Below are 22,757 nucleotides of genomic sequence, written 5' to 3'. Positions count from 1 at the left end.
AATATCGGCCTGATTTATCGGCCCAACCAATTTATCGGTCTACCTCTAAATGTGATATGAATGTTGACCAATTTCAAAAATGTTCAGTGTATTTTAACACTAAGAAATATGTAAATCTCTTCATTTAGCAGCTTTAATATAAAGGCTGATCTCTAAAAACACTGTTTGCTGTTTCTTCCAGAACCAGGTGATCATGGAGACTCAGTCGTCATAAATCACAGTCTAGCTCGACAGAAGAAAAGTGTCAACAGAAACCGGAAGTCGTCATTGGAGGAGGAGGAGGAGGAGGAGGACACCAGGACACTGGTCACCACCGGTGCAGATGGGTGAGACGGAGGATGAGCGGACGGCTCAGGCCAGCCAGCTCTTTGAGAACTTTGTCAAGACGTCCACCTGCAAAGGAACGCTGCAGGCCTTCAGCATCCTCTGCAGGCAGCTGGAGCTGGACCCGCTGGACTACAGCAACTTCTACAGCTCGCTGAAGGCGGCGGTCAGCTCGTGGAAGGTCAAGGCTCTGTGGACCAAACTGGACAAGAGGGCCCAGCACAAGGCCTACAGCCAGAATAAAGCCTGCCAGGGCACCAGGGTAAGAGGGCGAGGAGATTAACAATTTTTGGTTTGGTTTTGGTGTTTTTCTACTAAACGGTTCTAGCACGACTCGGCTCTACACTACTCGGTTTGGTTTTGGGGACGTAATTTACCTCCTCAACATGACATGGTTTTAAACGCGACACAAACCCAAGCTAGTGATTGGCAAAGTAGTTGTGATTCGACTCACGATCGCCGCCATTGTTGCCTTTGATTCTTCTGTCGGACGTCGGGCTCATGACTCTTCCAGTGACGACACTCTCTGACCGATCAGTGGCCGGCAGTGTCGCTTGGAAACCTCGCCAGAGCAAGTGCCAAAAAACAGTACCAGGTTCTACCCCTAATGGAGTCAAGGTTGTGATACAAACATTTAAAGGAAAAACTGCCTTCCGTGTGCTGAACCTGTTGGGGGAAGACATTTTCTCTGAATCTGGGTTCAAAAAGGGCAGAACAACCTTTCTGGCAATGGGAATGTTGTTGTTAATGCTGTCAATCCCAGTTTTACCTGCTAACTTTAGTTTGAAAGAACTCTTTTGAGAGCATTAATAATAGGATTTAGCACAGTTGATATGAATCGCTCTATTTAGTGTAGCTCATAATGTGGACACACTTTTGGTGAAAGTGGGTTAACGCTGTGAGTGCGGTGGCGGTGGAATGTCGTGCATATCTGAGGGCAAAAGATAAGACGTCCAGAGGGGAACGAGGCCGTGGAGTCGCGGGAGGATTAACGCACAGATGGGGCTAGACCGAGCGTCGGCCAAAAATAACAACTCAACTATGATCCCAAGAATGTTTGTTTTTTGCAGAAACGTCTGTTCTTAAAGAGGATGTAGTAGTTAAGTGGGTCAGTGCTCTGATTTCTGTGTCCCCTATTTTGTCCTCCTCAAACCAGAGCTCCAGAGTTCAGCATCAGCTGCTGTAAGTTCTCTTAACATTGCTTTTAACGTCTTTGTCCCTGCCCAGTGTCTGATCATCGGCAGTGGACCGTGTGGTCTGCGGACGGCCATCGAGCTGGCGCTGCTGGGCTGCAAGGTGGTGGTGATCGAGAAGCGGGACACCTTCTCCCGGAACAACGTTCTCCACCTGTGGCCCTACACCATCCACGACCTCAGGGGCCTCGGAGCCAAGAAGTTCTACGGGAAGTTCTGCGCCGGCTCCATCGACCACATCAGTGAGTGTTTGCACTTTTTCCCCTCACCGGGTCTGTGGTACATGTTTCCTCTGGCACTAACACAGGTCCGGGTTTAGTAACTCAAGAGTGTCGTGTAATAATATCCCCTTTAAAGAGGGAGCTTTGCTGACTGTACTTTCCAAGACTTGCACAGTCAGACCTTCGAAGGAGTTGTACGATGTAAAAGAACTAAAACAAAACTACACGATATGGACAAAAGCATTCAGACGCCTGACCATTAAACCAGCAGGGACTGTAATGATGTTGAGGTCAGGGTTCTGTCAAGTTCTTCCTCACCAAACTCAAAGTCTAACCATGTCTTGTATCGTCACACAGTCATGTTGAAATGAAAAGGGCCTTTATGGGCTGAAATATGTGCCACCAGAAACTGAATTTGAATCATTTATATTTGAATTTGAATCGCTAAACTTGAATGATTGCATTGAAAAACTGAATCTGAATAGTATAATTTGAAATTGTATTGTTTAAAGGTGCATTATGTAATAAATCTAAAGCAACTGGCCATAAAATCCTCCTAATATGTCACAGAGACTCAGGAATAATGTTCATATAACAAACTGAACTCACCAACAACAACAGTACAGACAAAATATTCGCATTAAAAAATATCTTTTGCAGAATGAAAATCATGTTTATGTTTTGAAATCATGTTTTGGCATGTGGCGCCACCTACCGCCGTCTACCAATCATTGCAGTCAGTAGAGTCTCAGCTGCTGAGCAACCACGGGTTGCCAGTTACGTCAGAAAACGAAACCTAAAAGACCTCAGTATTTTGAATTTGAATGTAGTAACTGTTTTTGGCCACATTCTTACATACGGCACCTTTAATTTGAATTAATGCATTGAAAAACTGAATATGAATAGTATCATTTGAAATGGAATTTTTCAAATTCAACACTCCATATCTCTTCGCATTCAGTTCTCACCATTCAAATTCAGTTCTCAAAATACAGATTCAAATTACTGTGACAGACATCCGGGTAGTTCAGGGATGAAGGAAGAACAATCATAGGCCTTCCTCAAACTGTTGGACGCATAGCATTGTCCAAAAATTGTCTTGGCATGCTGAAGTGTTAAGATTGTCCTTCATTGGAGATAAGAGTCCAAGAGCCCAAAGCCTGATTGCAACCCTGGAATTCAATATTCAGCAGGTGTAGCCAAATACTTTTGTCCATGCTTTTGTCCGCTCCAGGTATCCGTCAACTCCAGCTGATGCTGTTGAAAGTGAGCCTGATTCTGGGAGTGGAGATTCACGTCAACGTGGAGTTTGTCAAACTTCTGGAGCCTCCAGCCGAGCAGACGGATGACAGTGAGTCTGTGTGTGTGTGTGTGTGTGTGCTACAGTATTATCTCTATGCGAACGGCTCACATATTTCAGCTATATTTGGAACCCTCTTTGCTCTCCACATATGTTCAAGTGATCAGAAATGTTCCCACAAGCAGCAGAGAATTTATAGAATAACTGACTATTGATAGTCTGCTCAGAGTCAGGATTTTTTATTTTTGAGGCTCCAAAAATATGGATCCCAAATATGTTAAAGGGGACTCATAGACTGTGTGTTTAGAGTTTTGTGTGTTCAGTGTCACCACACGACAACATCTGAACTATCCCTTTAAAATAAAGTACGGACTGTAAGGACTCAACATATCGCAGCTACTTTGTGGCAGTTGAGAAAATCTCAATGCGGTTGAAAGACAGGAAGTGGCTTCCTGATCGAATCAGTGATGATATGCGACCGCTTCCTTTGCTCCAAGAACTTCACTTCCACTCACACGCTTTCTCTTTTTTCTTTTTTGAGTATGTACATGTGTTATTGGTAATGATATGGCTCGGTGTTGTCCCGCAGGCCCTGGATGGCGAGCAGAGGTGCAGCCGTCCACGCATCCCGTCTCAGACTTTGACCTTGACGTTGTGATCGGAGCTGACGGACGCAAAACCACGTTAGAAGGTGAGAGAGAGAAAAAATGGCTCCAGTGGGAGGCTGTGGTTGTTTATACGATTCCACAGAAAGTTTTTACTGACCCACATTTTTTAGACACTTGCACTCAAAGTTTATTTTTACTGGAAAAGAGGTGAGGTGTCACTGGGTGAAGCGTTTCAACTGGAAGCTTGAATGGTTTGGATTTGCAAAGTGTCTGAGAGTGTGCTGGTATTTTTATTTTTTTTATTTTTTTTAGCTATTTGACCAGATTTAAAGGGATAGTTCAGGATTTTTAGGGAGTAGATATTAACGATGGGATTTGTAGTAAAAATGCTATTCCAAGATTTGGTAGTATTATTTATTCGTTATTCAAATTGTCTAAACTCAAGCGCATTGTTTGACAGGAAGTTGCCGTCTCAAGTCTTGTCCTTCAAGTCTCTAGTCTTGATCTTCAAGTCTTGTCCTTCAAGTCTCAAGTCTTGTCTTTCAAGTCTCAAGTCTTGTCCATCAAGTCTCATGTCTTGACCATCAAGTCTCTAGCCTTGAACTCCTAGTCTCCAGTCTTGTCCTTCAAGTCTCAAGTCTTGTCTTTCAAGTCTCAAGTCTTGTCCATCAAGTCTCAAGTCTTGTCCATCAAGTCTCATGTCTTGACCATCAAGTCTCTAGCCTTGAACTCCTAGTCTCCAGTCTTTTCCTTCAAGTCTCCAGTCTTGATTTTCAAGTCTTGTCCTTCAATTCTCTAGTCTTGTCCTCAAATCTCCAGTCTTGAACTCCTAGTCTCAAGTCTTGTCCTTTAAGTCTTGATCTTCTATTCTCTAGTCTTGTCCTTCAAGTCTCCAGTCTTGATCTTCGTCTTGTCTTTCAAGTCTCCAGTCTTGATCTTCAAGTCTCCAGTCTTGATCTTCAAGTCTCCAGTCTTGATCTTCAAGTCTCCAGTCTTGATCTTCAAGTCTTGTCCTTCAAGTCTCAAATCTTTATGCTCAAGTACCTTCAATACCTTCAGGGACCAAAAAGAAGTCTCTTGTGACCACTCTGTGGGTTCCGCCCCAGTCTTTGGGAATCACTGGTGTAAAGGTTGTAATTCCGCAAGTGCTTCAAAATTATTTTCCAAGTTATGTTGCATGATTGACTTTTGCCAGAATTACCAATCTATTGAAGAGGGTTAGCTGCCGTGATGCTAATTTCCAATCCTAATCTGATCTCCTGATTTGCCACAGTTTCCTTAGGTTAATGGGTTGTTTTTTTTCACTTCTTGTCAGGTTTCAGTCGTAAAGAGTTCAGAGGGAAGTTGGCCATCGCCATCACGGCCAACTTTATCAACAGAAACACTACAGCAGAGGCCAGAGTGGAAGAAATCAGTGGTGTGGCCTTCATCTTCAATCAGAAGTTCTTTCTGGAACTCAAGGAGGAGACCGGTGAGAAGACGACAACGGTTTATGACTTCTCTGTCTATTCACGCGTTATTCAAATGTGCTAATCATACTTTCAGGGATCGACTTGGAGAACATAGTTTACTACCGAGACAACACTCACTACTTTGTGATGACGGCAAAGAAGCAGAGTCTGCTGGACAAAGGCGTCATCATTAACGTGAGTTACATTTCCTGCAGTTGGAATTCAAACAACACTGTGTGTACGAGACAGACAACACTGTGTGTCCATGTCCACCAGGTCAGTGAGTGATGGGACTTTACGCTGGATGATAATGAATCAGCGCTTTAATTAGATGCTTGTGCTCTCTCACCTCTGTTCCATGTCTCCTCCCTGACACACACACACACACAGTCTGGTTTCCATGACATCAGAGAGGACATTACTTTGGGTGAATTCCAATTCCTTGCTTAACCCTCAATCTTAACCCTCACTCTCAAAAATGTGAGCTCCCTCTAGTGCAAGTGCTGTCCTGATTCTCAGAAAAATTAAGTTGAGGGGAAAGTTTAAGGGCTGTATCGCCCTCAATATTGAGATTTTCCGAGACCACCCTTGGGAGCAAGGGCTACCCAGAATGTTTTGACATAACAAAGATGGCGCAGAAAGCAGCGAAACGAGTACGCTACAAATTATCTTCTTTAAGAGAGATATTATCTTATTTATTATCTTTTATATATATATATATATATATATATATATATATATATATATGTATATATGTATATATATATGTATATATGTATATATATATGTATATATGTATATATATATGTATATATGTATATATATATGTATATATGTATATATATATGTATATATATATGTATATATGTATATATATATATATATATATGTATATATATATGTATATATATGTATATGTATATATATATGTATATATATGTATATATATATATATATATGTATATATGTATGTATATATATATATATATATATGTATATATATGTATATATATATATATATATGTATATATGTATGTATATATATATGTATATATATGTATATATATATATATATATGTATATATGTATGTATATATATATATATATATATATATATGTATGTATATATATATATATATATATATATATATATGTATATGTATATATATATATGTATATATATATATGTATATATGTATATATATATATGTATATATGTATATATATATATATATATATGTATATATATATATATATATATATATATATATGTATATATATATATGTATATATGTATATATGTATATATATATGTATATATATATATATATATGTATATATGTATATATGTATATGTATATATGTATATATGTATATATATATATATATATATGTATATATGTATATATATGTATATATATATATGTATATATGTATATATGTATATATATATGTATATATATATATATATATGTATATATGTATATATGTATATATATATATATATATATGTATATATGTATATATATATATATTATTATCTTAGTTTAGGCCCATATTATGGATTACTGACGTCATTGTTGCGTTACATTTATTTTTATTTTACGATCTTTTGTCAATAGCTGGCGCACACACTCGATCGTTTGCTATGGTTTACTTTTCAATAAGTCGTGGTGTGTGGTAACTGTCAGCTGAATATGTCCGTGGTTGTGGTATTTGTATGAGTATCATCTTATAACTAACTGACAACCTAATAACTTGACTGACAAACGGATCGTAATAAATAATCCTGACGTAAATGTGTTCTTCTTCTTCTTTTTTGGAGTTGGACGCAGCTTTTCCGTTATTCTGCCCCCCACAGTCTGAGGACGTATCTGCATTTAAGGGGTGTCCCATTTCTAAGTGACAAAATAAACCTCAACACTTGGTTTTGAGATAGGAATTGGAATTGGCCCTTAGACTTTCCTGGAGACTTACCTGGAGACTTACTTAACCCTTAACTATAACTACTACTGGCCTAACCCTCACTAAGTGACTAACCATAACCCTAACCCTAAGGTCTTAACCCTGAAAAAAGCCCTTTAAAGTCCCCACAAAGATATAAATACACTTTATGAGTGTGACGTTTTATAAATGAGGTGATTATTATTATTGTTATTATGGTATTAGACTGGGTTCAGTCACCCAGTGAAAATAAACACACACTCACACACTGTGTTCCAGCATGGACACTTGGACACTGTCTCTCACTGACTCGACAAAGTGACTGATGTAGCTTTATATTGTTGTTGTTGTCACAGTGAAATCATCTTCTATTCACCATCATGCTGCTGCTGTGTTTTTTTTCCATAGTTTATCTCACTCTGCTTCAGTGGAGTCAAAACAACATGACATAGTTATTTGGTGAGAGACTCCTGTGTTATGTTTAGACTGAGTTCATACCAGAGCCACGACGTGACGCCAGCAAACTGAACTCTGGTGATTTTCAAAAACAAGTAAAGCTGCAGTGCGTAATATTTCAATATAAACGCAGGTCTGTTCCATTCGCCGCATGGTTTAGCTCGAAATTTGTGTAACAGTTTGTGTATGAAAAGTGCTGTACATATAAAATGTAATTGTTTTTTTTGATTGATTGATTGGTTGATATGATAGGTTGGTTGATTTACTGGTTAATAAATTGGTTGGTTGGTGGGTTGGGTGATTTGGTTGATTAGTTGGTTCGTGGGGTTGTTGATTATTTCACTGGTTGGTAAACTGGCTAATAAGTTGTTTGGTTGGTTGGTTAATTTGATATTGGTTGGTTTGTTGGGTTAATTGATTTGTGGGGGGTTGGTTGATTGATTTGACTGGTTAATGAATTGGTTGATTGGTTTTACTGGTTAGTAAGTTGGTTAGTTGTTAGATTTGATAGGTTTGTTGGTTGATTTTGGGGCTTTTGGTTGATTTGACTGGCTAATTAATTGGTTGGTTGGTTTACTGTCTAATAGGTTGGTTGGTTGATTTTGGGGGTGTTGGTTGGTTGATTTGATTGTTTGGTTGACTGGCTAATTAATTTGTTGGTTGGTTCATTTGATATTGGTTGGTTGGGTTAGTTGATTTTTGGGCGGTCGGTTGATTGATTTGACTGGTTAATGGATCAGTCTATTGGTTTTACTGGTTAGTAAGATAAGATAAGATAAGAAGTCCTTTATTCGTCCCGCAGTGGGGAAATTTACAGTGTTACAGCAGCAAGACAGTAAGGATAAGGATAATAAATAATAAACATGCATTACCAAAAAGAAATAGAATCTATAAAGTACAATATATAAAGATATTAACACTGACTATAAAAATAGGTTTAAAAATAGAATGTACATTACAACCGGTCTGCAGAATATACACAGTATGCACATGGTATTTATAGTGTACGGAAACAAGGCTGAGCTATTAAATAAGGATATTAAATAAGGATAAGGATATTGCACTGATGAGAAAACTACAGTATAAAAAATTTGACAGTATGAAAAATGACAATATATTGCACTTCAAAAAAAGTTTACATTATGAAAAAATATATACAGTATATTACACCAATGAGAATTAACAGTATATTGCACATGGAGAGAGGAGTGTGTGTGTGTGTGTGTGTGTGTGTGTGTGTGTGTGTGTGTGTGTGTGTGTGTGTGTGTGTGTGTGTGTGTGTGTGTGTGTGTGTGTGTGTGTGTGTGTGTGTGTGTGTGTGTGTGTGTGTGTGTGTGTGTGTGTGTGTGTGTGTGTGTGTGTGTGTGTGTGTGTGGGGTCTACTTAGAGCAGTACTTGTTGTACAGTCTAACAGCTGCAGGGAGGAACGACCTGCGATAACGCTCCTTCAGACATTTTGGATGTTTTAGTCTGTGACTGAAGGAGCTGCCCAGTGCTGCGATGGTGTTCTGCAGGGGGTGGGAGAGGTTGTCCATCAGAGATGATAGCTTGGTAGCCATTCTCCTCTCTCCCACCACCTCCACTGGTTCCAGGGGACATCCAAGGACAGAGCTGGCTTTCTTAATCAGCCTGTCCAGCCTCTTCCTGTCTGCGGCTGTGATGCCACTGCCCCAGCAGACCACTGCGTAAAAAATGGCTGATGCCACTACTGAGTCGTAGAAGGTCTTCAGGAGTTCTCCCTGAACTCCAAAAGACCTTAGTTTCCTCAACAGGTAGAGTCTGCTCTGACCCTTCCTGTAGAGCGCAGCAGCATGATCAGACCAGTCCAGTTTATTGTTAAGGTGAACACCCAAGTATTTGTAAGATGTCACCATCTCTATGTCCTTTTCCTGGATGCACACCGGCGATGGAGGAGAGTGTCGTCTTCTGCGGAAATCCACCACCAGCTCCTTAGTTTTCCCCGCGTTGAGCTGGAGGCGGTTCCGCAGGGACCAGTCCACAAAATCCTGAACAAGTTCTCTGTACTCTCTGTCGTCATCGTCTGTGATGAGGCCGACAATGGCAGAGTCGTCAGAGAACTTCTGCAGGTGACAGGAGGGGGAGCTGTAGGAGAAGTCTGCAGTGTACAGGGTGAAGAGGAACGGAGCCAGAACTGTTCCCTGTGGGGCCCCTGTACTGCAGACAGCCATGTCCGACACACAATCCCGAGTCCTCACATACTGGGGTCGATCAGTCAAATAATCCACAATCCAGGATGTGAGGTGAGGATCAACTCCTGCATGCTCCAGCTTGTCCTTCAGAAATGCTGGCTGGATGGTGTTGAAAGCACTGGAGAAATCAAAAAACATGATCCTCACAGTGCTCCCCGACTTCTCCAGGTGAGAAAGAGCTCTGTCCTGCAGGTAGATGACAGCGTCATCCACCCCGATGCTGGGCTGGTAGGCGAACTGCAGTGGGTCCATCGCTGGTCTCACCACAGGGCGCAGATGAGACAGCACCAGACGCTCCAGGATCTTCATCAGGTGGGATGTTAGTGCCACCGGCCTGTAACTGTTAAAGTCTTTGGGGTGTGGTGTTTTTGGCACTGGTACCACACAGGACGTCTTCCATAAGTGTGGTACTCTCCCCAGTTTCAGGCTCATGTTGAAGATGGTCCCCATTATCCCACACAGCTGAACTGCACAGGATTTGAGGAGCCTGGAGCTGATGCCATCAGGACCTGCAGCCTTCTTCGCCTTGATCTTTTTGAGCTCTTTTCTCACCTGGTTAGGTGTGAAGGACAGATTGGAGCAGGGGGGTTGTGTGTTGTTGAACGAGCTTGGAGATGAAGGGAGGGGGGTGGAGGTCGGGCAGTTTACTGGTGATCCAGATGAAAGAGGTTCCAGCAGGGCTGTCGGGGGAGAGGTGGGGGCCTGATCAAACCTATTGAAGAATAAATTCAAGTCGTTAGCCTACCTCTGGTCCCCTACAGTCTGGGAGTCCAGCTTGTTTTGGCCTGAGATGGTTTTCAGGCCTCTCCAGACTCCGCTGACATCTCTCTGCTGCAGCTGCTCCTCCATCTTCTTCCTGTAGCTGTCCTTTCCCTCCCTGATCTTTCTCCTCAGCTCCCTCTGAACAGTCTTCAGCTCCTCCTTGTTTCCTGACCTAAAAACTCTCTTTTTCTCCTTAAGGAGAGCCTTTATGTCAGGGTTAATCCAGGGTTTGTTGTTAGAGAAACATCGTACTGTCCTGGTGGGTACAGTGCTCTCAACACAGAAGTTTATGTAGTCCGTAATTGTGTTTGTGAGACTGTCGATGTCCTCCCCATGTCCCTCACAAAGTTCGTCCCACACAGTAGACTCAAAACAGTCCATCAGAGCCTCATCGGTCTCCTCAGACCATACTTTCACTGTGCGGGTCACAGCTGGCTGCCTGTGTACAAGAGGTTTGTACACAGGAAGGAGATGAACCAGGTTGTGATCAGATCTTCCGAGGGGGGGGAGAGGGGTTGATTTATATGCCTCCTTGGTGTTGGCATAGAAAAGGTCCAGTATTTTATTGTCTCTGGTGTGGCAGGTGACATACTGAGTGAGTTGGTTGGTTGGTTGTTAGATTTGATTGGTTAGTTGGTTGATATTGGGGGTGTTGGTTGATTTGACTGGTTAGTTGTTTTTTTGTTGTATTTTTTTGGGTGGTCGAGGGGTTAATAAATGGTTAATAAATTGGTTATTTGATAGGTTGGTTAGTTGATTTATTTGATGGATTTATCCATCTCAACCAGTGTTGATTGATTCATGTGTGAGTGTTCCTAAACTGTCCTCCTCTTGTCTCAACACAGGACTACATAGAAACCGAGCGACTGCTCAGTTACGACAACGTCAACCAGGAGGCGCTGCTCTCTTACGCCCGTGAAGCCGCTGACTTTGGCACAAACTACCAGCTGCCGTCACTGGACTTTGCCATCAACCACTACGGACATCCAGACGTGGCCATGTTTGACTTCACCTGCATGTACGCGTCAGAGAACGCGGCGTTGGTCCGCGAGAAACATGGACACCAGCTTGTCGTCGCTCTGGTGGGGGACAGTCTACTCGAGGTAATGACACACTGGTGGGTGTTGTTGGGGTTGTGTACGTCCACCATGACAGAGGCTTAGCTTGTATTCTGATTACCTTCTTTTCTCCGCTCACAGCCCTTCTGGCCGATGGGTACGGGTTGTGCTCGGGGTTTCCTGGCAGCCTTTGACACGGCATGGATGGTGCGAGGCTGGGCACAAGGAAGAAGCCCTATGGAGATACTGGCTGAGAGGTGCGCTGGTCAAAGACCTGTTTGTTCCTTTGGAACCATTTACTCTTCGTAAACGTTGATGCTCCATTGTCTCCATCATAAGTGTGATATTTGCTTCAGTGTATCTGTATCTGTTGTTCCCTCAGGGAGAGCATTTACCGACTGCTGCCTCAGACCACCACAGAGAACATCAGCAAAAACTTTGACCAGTACACCATCGACCCTGCCACCCGCTACCCCAACCTCAACTCCAGCTGTGTTCGCCCACACCAGGTCAGTCCCAACACTCACTTACGGAATGTGTATTTACTGACGCAGTCAGATGAAATCCCTCTAAAGAGCTTGTTTTTTCTCTGCCACAGGTTCGTCACCTGTTTTTCGACGGCCAGCAGGATTCATTTAAGCTGGAAAGAGGAGGGCCCATGCATCGATCAGTCAACCTGTCCAGGAAAGGTGAGACAATGGCTAACACTCTTCAAATGTAGATCTGTGCATTTGTCCTCAAATGTCTCTCAACACATCAGTCCATCGACTCACTCGTTCATCCGTCTGTCCATCTATCCATCCATTGTCCATCCATGCACCAACCCACTTAATCGTCCATCTATTCATCCACTCAGTCGTCCATCATTCACCCACTCTATCGTCCATCCATCCACCCTTCTGAACATCTTTCCACCCACTCAATCATCCATCCATCCACTCACTCATCTGATCATCCACCCACTCGATCATCCATCCATCCACCCACTTAATGGTCCATCCACTCGCCCATCTGATCATCCACCCACTCGATCATCCATCCATCCACCCATTTAATCGTCCATCCATTCAGTTGATCATCCATCCATCCACCCACTCAATCATCCATCCATCCACCTACTCAATCATCCATCCATCCATCCATCCATCCATCCATCCATCCACCCACTCAATCGTCCATCCATTCACCCACTCTCTCCTCCATCCACTCGTCCATCTAATCATCCACCCACTCGATCATCCATCCACCCATTTAATCGTCCATTCATACAGTTGATCATCCATCCATCCATCCACTCAATCATCCATCCATTCACCCACTCGGTCGTCCATCCACTTTCCCATCTGATCATCCACCCACTTGCCCATCTGATCATCCACCCACTCAATCATCCATCCACCCACCCACGCAATGTCCATCCATTCATACAGTTGATCATTCATCCATCCATCCATCCACCCACTCAATGCCCATCCATCCACCCACTCAATCATCCATCCATCCAAAGAATGTTGTGAATCTTTTGGCTACAAAACAAAGATACTCAGTTTACTGTCATGGAGGAGCAAAGACCCCAGAACATCTTGGTTTATATTACTTCTACTTCTACTACTCCACCCAGTGAAGAGTCATTTACCAGCCACATGCTGTTGGTCCTTTAACCCTGCTGTTGCCGATCAGATCAGGCCAGCACACGTCTGTCAGTGGCATCATGTTTGATCCTCATGTGGGTGTAACGTTTTCCGGCTTCATTGTCTGTACGACGAGGCGTGTCGGGCCTGTACTGTATGGCCGTGGAAACTCCCACAGGGTTTCCTCACAAGAGAGGACAAATCATACGATTTTGTAAAGAGCAACACATTCAGTGATGTAACCCGTAAAGTAAGACTTTCCTCAAGTGTTAATGTGGCGGCGGTTGATGCGTCTAATCCCATTGGTGACTCAAGGGATGATCGGGTTACTCCTACAACACGGTGTAGATGTTTAAAGTAGAATAGAGTCCCATGTGGGGACTTTGCAGCAGCATTGACAGATATGTGATGCATCTATAGAATGTTCATTAGTAGATGTGTGTGAACAGTCTGTGGTTATAAACACAGGGGGATTCATCAGCGCAGTCTTTAACATCACCGTCTGGTGTCAAGTTTTAACTTCGTGATAGCTCAAATCTTTCTTACTCAATGCTGTTTCAAGATTCTGTATTTGTTCTGCAGAGTCCGAGGTGCGTCCCAACCGCCTGTTGACCTGGTGTCAGAAACAGACCCAAGGCTACAGAGGCGTCGACATCACCAACCTCACGTCTTCGTGGCGGAGTGGCCTAGCTCTCTGCGCTCTCATTCATCGCCAGAAGCCTGAACTCATGTAAGAACTCCTTCACACAGAAGCAACATGTGGGAAAGACGGTGGGTCTTTCAGGACCCTTGGGTGTTTGTTTTTTTGTTCCAGGTCAAACTATGTTCCTGCACAACATGTGTGTTATGTTAGCTTCTGTTAGCATGATCATAAAAGTAAGAACTTTGCCAAGTGGTACATTGTTCTTCTCTTTGTGTTCATAATCCGTTTGGACAACACAAGGTGAACTGAATGGAGCGCATGCATAGTATTTTCGGTAGGCCTTGGGTTTGTCTTGAAGGCTCTGGATGGTCTCAATCACCAGTTTCAGCTCTTCTTCAACAGAACATGATGTAAATTTTGTCAGTTATTTTCCAATTTTGAAGAAAATAGATGATAAATTACCAACATGATTGACAGCACCAGCCATGTTGCAGATCTCAAGGCTACAAATGGGAGTTCCGGTTGCCACAGACTTATCTCGCGCTCTCTTTATCAGTGATTATGAGTCTCTTAACGAGGAGGACGTGGCCGTGAACAACCAGCTGGCGTTTGACGTGGCCGAGCGAGAGTTGGGCATCCAGCCTGTGACCACAGGAAAGGAGATGGCTGCAGAGGCGGAACCAGACAAGCTGCTGATGGTCCTCTACCTGTCCAGGTTCTACGAGGCTTTCAGGAATTCACCAGTCAACAACGGTTGGTGTCCATCCTGCTTCTGTGAAGTTAGGTTATGGTTGGGGTCAGGGTGAGGGTGAGGGTTTCATAAGGACGTAGCTTCGTTTCTCACGTATGTTGAAAAATCTGCTTTCTATTATGGATCGGGTAGACTGCTAGTAATTAGAAGAAGACAACAACGAGATCCTGATGGGTTAGGTAGGTAGGAAAGACATGGAATTGCGCTCAACATGCTACAACCAGCCACCAGCTGGTCTGTGATGTAATATCTGCAACACAGGGTTAGTCCCTGATCTTCCCAACAATATCTTTTCAATGTGAAATATTAATCTGACAAGGACATGAGGGGAAAACTTTATGGAAAATAATAAGTTGAGGTATTGTAATCCTTGCGGTATTCTGTGGTACTTGTAGGCAACCAAAGAATTCTTTTAAAAAAAAGTCCAAATGGTCCTGAAATTACAGCCTGAAACAACAGTGTAAACTCTCTCCGACCTCCCAACCACACTTTGACAGAAAGAAATGATTAATATACACAGTCACCGACTGTGGCAGATGTAAAGTGAATCCAGTCATGCACAACAGCTCTGCAGTTCGCCGTCACATGCCAAGTTTCATCCCGAGCAACAAAGAAATGTGTAATAGTACACTTAACCCAAAAAGACTTTGAAAAGAAGACGGTAACTCTTCAGGGCAAACATGAAATGGCTTTAAAGTAAGTCAAAATTAACATATTAACACCGTTAAAGGCACAAGACATTCCAGGAAAGCTTGAGCTTTCGCTGCTGGTGTGAACCGAGCTGAGGTTTGGTGTGGTTTTATCCTCGTGTGTGTGTGGCACGTTACGTAACCGTGGTCAGGTTTGGCCACAGCCAGAGATGTGACTGGTATGTGTGCTATGTCCGTGGAAGCGCCGAAGCATAACTCTGCTCCGGTCACACCACCAGATCCAGATCCCGATCCCGATCCGCTGCCGGCCCACGTTTCACTTCGAGTCCTGTGAAGCTAATGTAGCGCAGATGTCCGTGTCACCCACACGGCTGTCACCACAGAGAAATCCACACCGATTAAAGCCTGAGAAATGATTTACTTCAGTCAACATGAGCAGAACGCATTTGACGGGAATTTACCTGTAGATGTTTCAGAAGCTTAAAGGGATAGTTCAGTGTGATTGTACGAGGAACTGACACATAGTGAGTGATGAGATTACCATGTGTGCATAGCCGAGCACGCTAGTCTTTGATACAGATGCGTGAAAACATAAAGTCGATGTCTGTTTAAGTCTACTATAAGATTTTAGTTGGCAAGATTATGTCCGTCACTTTTTCTCATCTATTACACAGCCGTTTCTGCTGAGAAACCAAAATTTGTTTCGTTCCGTCGTCCGTTTATTCCCCACACCAAAGTCCATAGAGAAAATCAGCGATTTTACGTCGCAGCACACAAGAGTTGTTGATGCACTGCTGCCTCCATCAATGAGTTGAAATGTGTAATTTTGTATATTCAGGGTTTAAATCCCTCATTTGGAACTTCCTTTGGGATTCAAACTCACCAAACAATGCAGCAGAACTTCAGCAGCTCCTGTGTCCCTGGGGGCTAAAATCGCTGATTTTCTCCATGGGATTTGGTGTGAGAGAATGAAAGACTTCTGTTTCTAGTCAGAAAAGGCTGTTTGCCTAGAAATGTGTATTTCTGGCTGCTTTTCATTGTGTCAGTATGTCATAAAAAAAAAAACATTGACAATCTCTTTTATTATTGTAAATGTGTTAAATCTAACTCGCTGCTTTGAGAGGCTTAGATTTTGAGGAGTCCTTTATCTTTATGTAGGTATAGTTTTCTAAAATATGAAGATGTGAAACCATTTTGTAAACATAATGCATATGATTTGTTTTAGGTACAAGAGAACCAGATGAAAACACTGAAGAATATTCATCTAAACCTAACCATAAATCGCTGAACCAGCCTGCGCCCAGGAAGAGGATTCCGCGGGTAAAGTCATTTTTCATTTTCTACGTTATATTGTTTTTGGTTTCTTTTTGACTGTGTCCAATTTTTGCCCTTTCTCGAGTGCCATACATATCATTTGCATAGTCATTCCCACACTTAAAAATAGTCTTGTGGCCCATTGTAATTTATGAAAACCCTCTACAGCCCACCAAAAACCTTAAATTATTTATGATTATTTCATAAAAGTCTGTGGGTCTCCAATTGTATAACAATTAGAACTTAACCTTTGGAAGAAGCCAACTGTACCGCAGCTAACTGTACCGCAGCTAACTAACTATACTACAGCTAAATAACCAACCATACAACAGCGAGCTAACTATACTACAGCTAATTAACTGTACCACAGCTAACTATACAACAGCTAGCTAACTATACTACAGCTAGCTAACTATACCACAGCTAACTAACAGTACCACAGCAAACTATACAACAGCTAGCTAACTATACTACAGCTAGCTAACTATACCACAGCTAAATAACTGTACCACAGCTAACAAACCGTACCACAGCAAACTAACTATACAACAACTAGCTAACTATACCACAGCTAACAAACCATACCACAGCTAACTAACTGTACCACAGCAAACTATACCACAGCTAACTAACTGTACCACAGCTAACTAACTATATAACAGCTAGCTAACTATACTACAGCTAACTAACTGTACCACAGCTAACTAACTATATAACAGCTAGCTAAATATACTACAGCTAACTAACTGTACCACAGCTAACTGTACAACAGCTAGCTAACTATACTACAGCTAACTAACTGTACTGTACTGTGGTATGGTTAGCTAGCTGTTACTGTTGGTTTCTTCCGTTTGAAATGTATGTCAGGCATTTGCATAATTACACTGTAAAATGTTACATTAATTACAGTTTAAGTGAATATTACTTAATATATAAATTACTTAATAAGCCTTATATAAGGTAAGTAAATAAACATTGTTTTTCTTATATATCCAATTGTTGAGTTTAAGATTTTTTACTTTGACTAGGTTTTTGTAAACTTACAAATATCAAGGTTATTTAACTAGTGGTTTAAATTCGATGTTACCTGAATGCAACATTCACCACTGCACTCATTTACCGTGGACTCTTTGAAATCTTGATTAAATTAAGTTAAACCAACATTTAAAGAAAAACAAAATCAATGCACTGTTTGTAAAATACATGTTTATCTGAACGGTGATAACGGAGATGCCTCGATCACATCTGCTCGTTTGAACAGTGTTGGATCGTTTACGCGCCATAGTCACAGTATCTCACAGTAGCTTGAGTGATTTTTAAAATCAAGCGTCAAGGAAGGTTGTGGTGACGTGAAAACATTCTCTGTCGCAGGAAGACAAAGTGGCGGACGACGACTCTAACAAGAGACGGCGAAAAGGCAACCACTACCTCACAGAGGTAAAACGTACAGTACTCCTTCTTCCTGTAGGAAATCATGATTCATGATTCATGATTTAAATTCATAAAAGAAATAGGAAAATTGTTCTGCTTTGCATGTATTAGGAGCTTAAATCCTAAAGCCAGTGAACACAATAATTATATTATATCAGTGCCAATAAATAATCTGCATTGTTACGTTTGCCTTGTATGAGTGAGGAAAACCTCCACCAAATCCCATCGAGAAAATCAGCGTTTTTAGCTCATGGGGGACACAGGAGCTGCTGGTCCACTGCTGCCACGTGTGGTCACTATGTGTCACTAAAGTAACTCCAAATCACAGATTTCAAACCCAGAAGTCACAAAATAGTACATTTGAACTTCGTGATTTAGGCAGCAGAGGATCAACAACTGTGTACTGTGGTGTTAAAATCGCTGATTTTCTCTGTGGAGTTTGGTGCAGAGGAGTGAGCGACATGGAAAATGTGTTTGTTTTAATCTTTTTTGGACGCTTAAGTTTAATTAATCGCCGTTTTATCTCTTCCTCTCTCTCTCACTCCCTGTACATAACTCCATGTGTGTTCCTGTTGTGGCGTCAGTTGTCCTGTCACAGTGCGCTCCCTGCTGGCGAGGACGGGGAGCTGCGGGAGAACAAGGTCCGCTCCATGACAACGCAGCTGCTCGCCAAATTCGAGGAGAACTCGTTGACGGCGAACACGCACAGCAAGGTGAGGTTTTCTGAATTTTTCTGATGCTTTGCCTTAAACTTTTACCTTTCTTTTTACGTTTTCATACTGTATATTTCCTTTCCTTCTTTTACCTCTTTACTTCCTCCTCTCCGTCTGACAAGGACCCTCGCGATCCATCCTCTCCTCCTCCTTTGTCTCCTTCTACCTCGCCACTTCCTCTCTCAGATGAGGAGGAGGAGGAGGAGGATGAGGAAGACGAGGAAGACGAGGAGGAGACGGACAACCCTCGTTTTGCGAAACCCAAGTCTTCTCCTCTTCCTCCTCCTTTGACTCCTGCCCGCCCCAAGTGGCAGGTATGATCCCATCACTTTATTTAAAGCTGCCGTGCGTCATTTTTTTTACGATTTCCTTGTTTTTATTGTTGTTATTCTGCCACTGTTTGGACTTCATGAACAGAAACGGTGTAAAATCATTTATTTTCTGCGCCCATTGCATGAAAACTGGCTTTGTCAGGCTATGCTATCAGACCGCACTGAGGGAGCGTTTGTGTGTATACAGCAGCAGAACGGGTGGGCGGGGACACAACACTCATTTTTGGTTGTTGTTTTTTAAACTATTAGCGTTTGCTGTTGCTAGTTGTTTGTCGTCTTCTTCTTCTGATGAGATCGTATATGGGGAAAGTTCTTTTTCCGTGTTTGAATGTCACAGTGTTTATATTTTTATGTTTTAACGTCATGCACTGCAGCTTTAAAACAAACGTTAAATTCTCCCTCTCGTCTCCTCTTGGTCTCTTCCTCCAGCCGTCCGTCTACCTTCGCCTCCTGGAGAATCAACAAACCTCCTTGACCTTCACTTCTCCTAAACCCTCTCTTTCCCCAGCGACCTCCTACAGGCGTTCTCCTTCCCCCTCCTGCACTAGCCCTCCGCGCTCGCCCAGCCCTAACCTTTCCTACCGTTATTACCCAGAATGCACCTCTCTCGACCTCTCGAACGGTCACTTTTCTACGTCTGCTCTGTCGATCGACGATCTCCCCGTTGACCGTTTGTTACAGCAGGTGAAATTCTCTCCCTCTCTCTCTCTCTGAACATCTCGACAACATTTTGTTCTTCTGACCTGAGTCTCATCATTGACCTCTGACCTCCTACAGAGTCAAACCCAGAAACCTTCTGCTAGAGATTTTTCCAGGAAGAGCATAAAGGAGAGAGCCGACCTCCTCTCCTCCATGTTTCCTGGGTCCATCAAACCTTCAACTCTTTCTTCTTCTTCTTCTCATTCTCAGGTTGTGTATTGCACCCGTTTTGGCTGCTTTACCTAAGTGTGGGCTGATGTTTGTGCAGATTAACAAGTAATTTTTGGCTTTCACCATTCCTCTGCTCTTTGTAGGTGGAAGTATCTACCTTCTGCCTTCTTTCTCCATCACCTCCTCCTCTTGAGAGCTCCTCCATCTTCCCTGAAGTCCACCCAGTCCCTGACCCCACAGCCACTGCAGGCTTCACCTCTCTGTCCACTCCCTCATACCCTTCAGGACATAGGGACAAGATCCAGAAAGAATCCCCCACTCAATCAACTTACACTGACTCTCTTAGTATTTGCGCCTCCTCCACATCCCACAACACAACATCCGCTCCTCTTTCTAAAGAGAGCGAGGTGAAAGCACCTCCCGTTCTCGGCACCGTCAGTGAAAACGGACACGGTAGCTCATCGTTACGGCGCGAGACCAAACGCGACGGCTCTCTTGGAGCTGATCGCAGAAAAGCAGAGCGGGAAAAGGTCCACAAAACCGCCCCGAAGACGTTCGATGATAATGACGGGAAATTAAGGGAAGACGATCACATGAAGGTAACGGTTTCTTTAGCCGATCTGAAGATCTCGGTAGCTTCAAATTTACAAAATATAAAAAAAAAAAGCCTGACTGGATTAAAAAGTATTCTTGTAAATGCACCATTCACAATTTTCTGATCTGATATGGCCACAAAATGAAAATGACCATCTGAAAACGGCGTTAAATGTCAGATTTAAAATAGTTGATGTGGAATTTTGGATGACCACAAAACACTCAAACAGCATAAACTTTAAATGAGTTTTACTTTACATGTGTTGTCTGATGAATTACCCCAGTTTTACATCATAAAATAGTGATTTTCCCTTGTTCACACTGGTCAAAAAACCTGTTTAAATGGGTTTTTAACTTGTGGGACTGTGTTTGACGCACTACGAAATTAATTAATGAAATTACCGTTTGTTTTATTTTTACCTGGATGCTCTGCATTTTCTGCACAACGCTACAACGCACAGTCCTCTTTTGGTCTTTAGCATATCCGCTAGCATTATTGTTTTTAACGATCCTTCACTATTTGAAACTGGGGAAATGCTCAATATCATTTATTTAATCAATCGTATAAATTAAATTATCGAATTAAACAAACGGAAGTAAAAGATGCTTAACTTTAAGGTGCATTATGTAACAAATCTAAAGCAACTGGCCATAAAATCCTCCTTATATGTCACAGAGACTCAGGAATAATGTTCATATAACAAACTGAACTCACCAACAACAACAGTACAGACAAAATATTTGCATTAAAAAAAATATTTTGCAGACTGCGAATCATGTTTATGTTTTGAAATCACGCTTTGGCATGTGGCGCCACCTATCGCCGTCTACCAATCATTGCAGTCAGTAGAGTCTCAGCTGCCGAGCAACCACGGGTTGCCAATTACGTCAGAAAACGAAACTTAAAAGACCTCAGTATTTTGAATTTGAATTTAGTAACCGTTTTTGGCCACATTCTTACATATGGCACCTTTAATCAACCGTATCTACTAAATTATCGATTTAAACAAACAGAATTAAAAGATGGGTAACTTTATAGGGGGTTAACGTTTTTTTTCTCTGGCTTGTCCATAACATGTTAATTATCCTTTTAGGGGCTTTGCTGGAGTTCACATATCCAGGGTATACTGGCTAATTTAAAAAATGTTACATTAAGAAAAATTTAAGTCTCATTAAAAATACATCATACTAACTATTAAACTATTAAACCTATTTCCGACACTAAGATATTTGAATTAAGAGCGTTTTGATGAGAATTTGTCGGACTTGTGTGTCGGTGTACTCACCACAGGCTGTAGATGAATTGTGCATCATAACAAACCATGTTTATTGTGGTGTTTATACTCAGTCTAACGGGATCTGCGTTCTTGAAAACACCAGAAGAATGACTCCGAAGTCACTGGTTCGTTCAGAGAGTTGTCCCACTGGAGCTCCTAGATATGTTAAAGAGGTACTAGTTTAAAAAAACAACAACCTCAAATTCTACAATATACATTTTTTCTTCCTCCTTTCCCCCTTGTTTCTAAATCTTCTATTTCCTTTTCCTTCTTTGTCTGTTTCCACCTGTGTTCGTTCGACGTTAATGTTAGCGTACAGTCGGAAAAGTGTCGTCAACCATAGGTGCTAAAGCTCAGTTACTGGCCATCCTCTATGAGACTGACCACAGGCCCGATAGTACTCCGGTAAGATGCCTGTGCACGGTGTAGAAATCTAACACTGACCTCACCCTCTTCTCGTTGTTGTTGTTGTTTTTAGCTTCAGTTTCAGTCGAGGATCCTTTTGAAAATGGAAGCATGACAGAGATGCTACATGTACTGGGAGCATGACTCAGCTTGTAAGCAGTTTAATCTTCAGAGAATGTGATATTTGTACATGCTAGGTTGATACAGAGACAAGTTGGTAGTTTGGTAATTGGCCAGTTAGCTATCTAGCTACATAGATAGAGTAGGTAGCCAGACTAACAGATAGGTAGGTAGACAAACAGGTTGGTAGTTAGCTAGCTACATAGATACAGTAGATAGGCAGACAGACAGTTAAACAGTGAGATGAGAAGGCTGGTAGTTTGCTAGTTAGTTAGCCATCTAGCTACATAGATACAGTAGGTAGCCAGATAGATAGGTAGACAAACCTGTTGGTAGTCAGCTAGCCATCCATCTACATAGATAGAGTAGGAAGCCAGAAAAACAGATAGATGGGTAGACAAACAGGTTGGTAGTTAGCCAGTTGGCTACATAGATACAGTAGATAGGCAGACAAACCGATAAACAGGGAGATGAGAAGGCTGGTAGTTTGCTAATTAGT

At 42.2% G+C, this 22,757-nt stretch overlaps 1 protein-coding gene across 3 annotated transcripts in view; it reads left to right on the top strand.

Moving 5' to 3' along the window:
- Positions 1–255: 255 nt before the first annotated feature.
- mical2b (microtubule associated monooxygenase, calponin and LIM domain containing 2b) overlaps positions 256–22,757 on the top strand; it is a 42,405-nt gene continuing 19,903 nt past the window's right edge. For all 3 annotated transcript variants that reach the window (XM_083893386.1, XM_083893385.1, XM_083893387.1), the window contains exons 1-21: positions 256–586; positions 1,552–1,759; positions 2,973–3,089; positions 3,628–3,729; positions 4,962–5,117; positions 5,192–5,292; positions 11,315–11,572; positions 11,669–11,784; positions 11,910–12,036; positions 12,126–12,216; positions 13,741–13,888; positions 14,358–14,554; positions 16,428–16,522; positions 17,888–17,953; positions 18,532–18,660; positions 18,783–18,974; positions 19,422–19,676; positions 19,770–19,901; positions 20,006–20,461; positions 21,805–21,906; positions 22,046–22,138. In XM_083893386.1, the coding sequence (XP_083749512.1) occupies positions 323–586; positions 1,552–1,759; positions 2,973–3,089; positions 3,628–3,729; positions 4,962–5,117; positions 5,192–5,292; positions 11,315–11,572; positions 11,669–11,784; positions 11,910–12,036; positions 12,126–12,216; positions 13,741–13,888; positions 14,358–14,554; positions 16,428–16,522; positions 17,888–17,953; positions 18,532–18,660; positions 18,783–18,974; positions 19,422–19,676; positions 19,770–19,901; positions 20,006–20,461; positions 21,805–21,906; positions 22,046–22,138 (3,405 nt within the window). In that variant the 5' untranslated portion in view covers positions 256–322. The remainder of the gene's footprint in view (positions 587–1,551; positions 1,760–2,972; positions 3,090–3,627; positions 3,730–4,961; positions 5,118–5,191; positions 5,293–11,314; positions 11,573–11,668; positions 11,785–11,909; positions 12,037–12,125; positions 12,217–13,740; positions 13,889–14,357; positions 14,555–16,427; positions 16,523–17,887; positions 17,954–18,531; positions 18,661–18,782; positions 18,975–19,421; positions 19,677–19,769; positions 19,902–20,005; positions 20,462–21,804; positions 21,907–22,045; positions 22,139–22,757) is intronic.

The sequence above is a fragment of the Microchirus variegatus genome (genome assembly GCF_963457635.1).
Source record: "Microchirus variegatus genome assembly, chromosome: 8".
NCBI classification, from domain to species: domain Eukaryota; kingdom Metazoa; phylum Chordata; class Actinopteri; order Pleuronectiformes; family Soleidae; genus Microchirus; species Microchirus variegatus.
The sequence above is the reverse complement of the archived record's forward strand: the minus strand, read 5'-3'. Positions and strand labels throughout refer to the sequence as shown.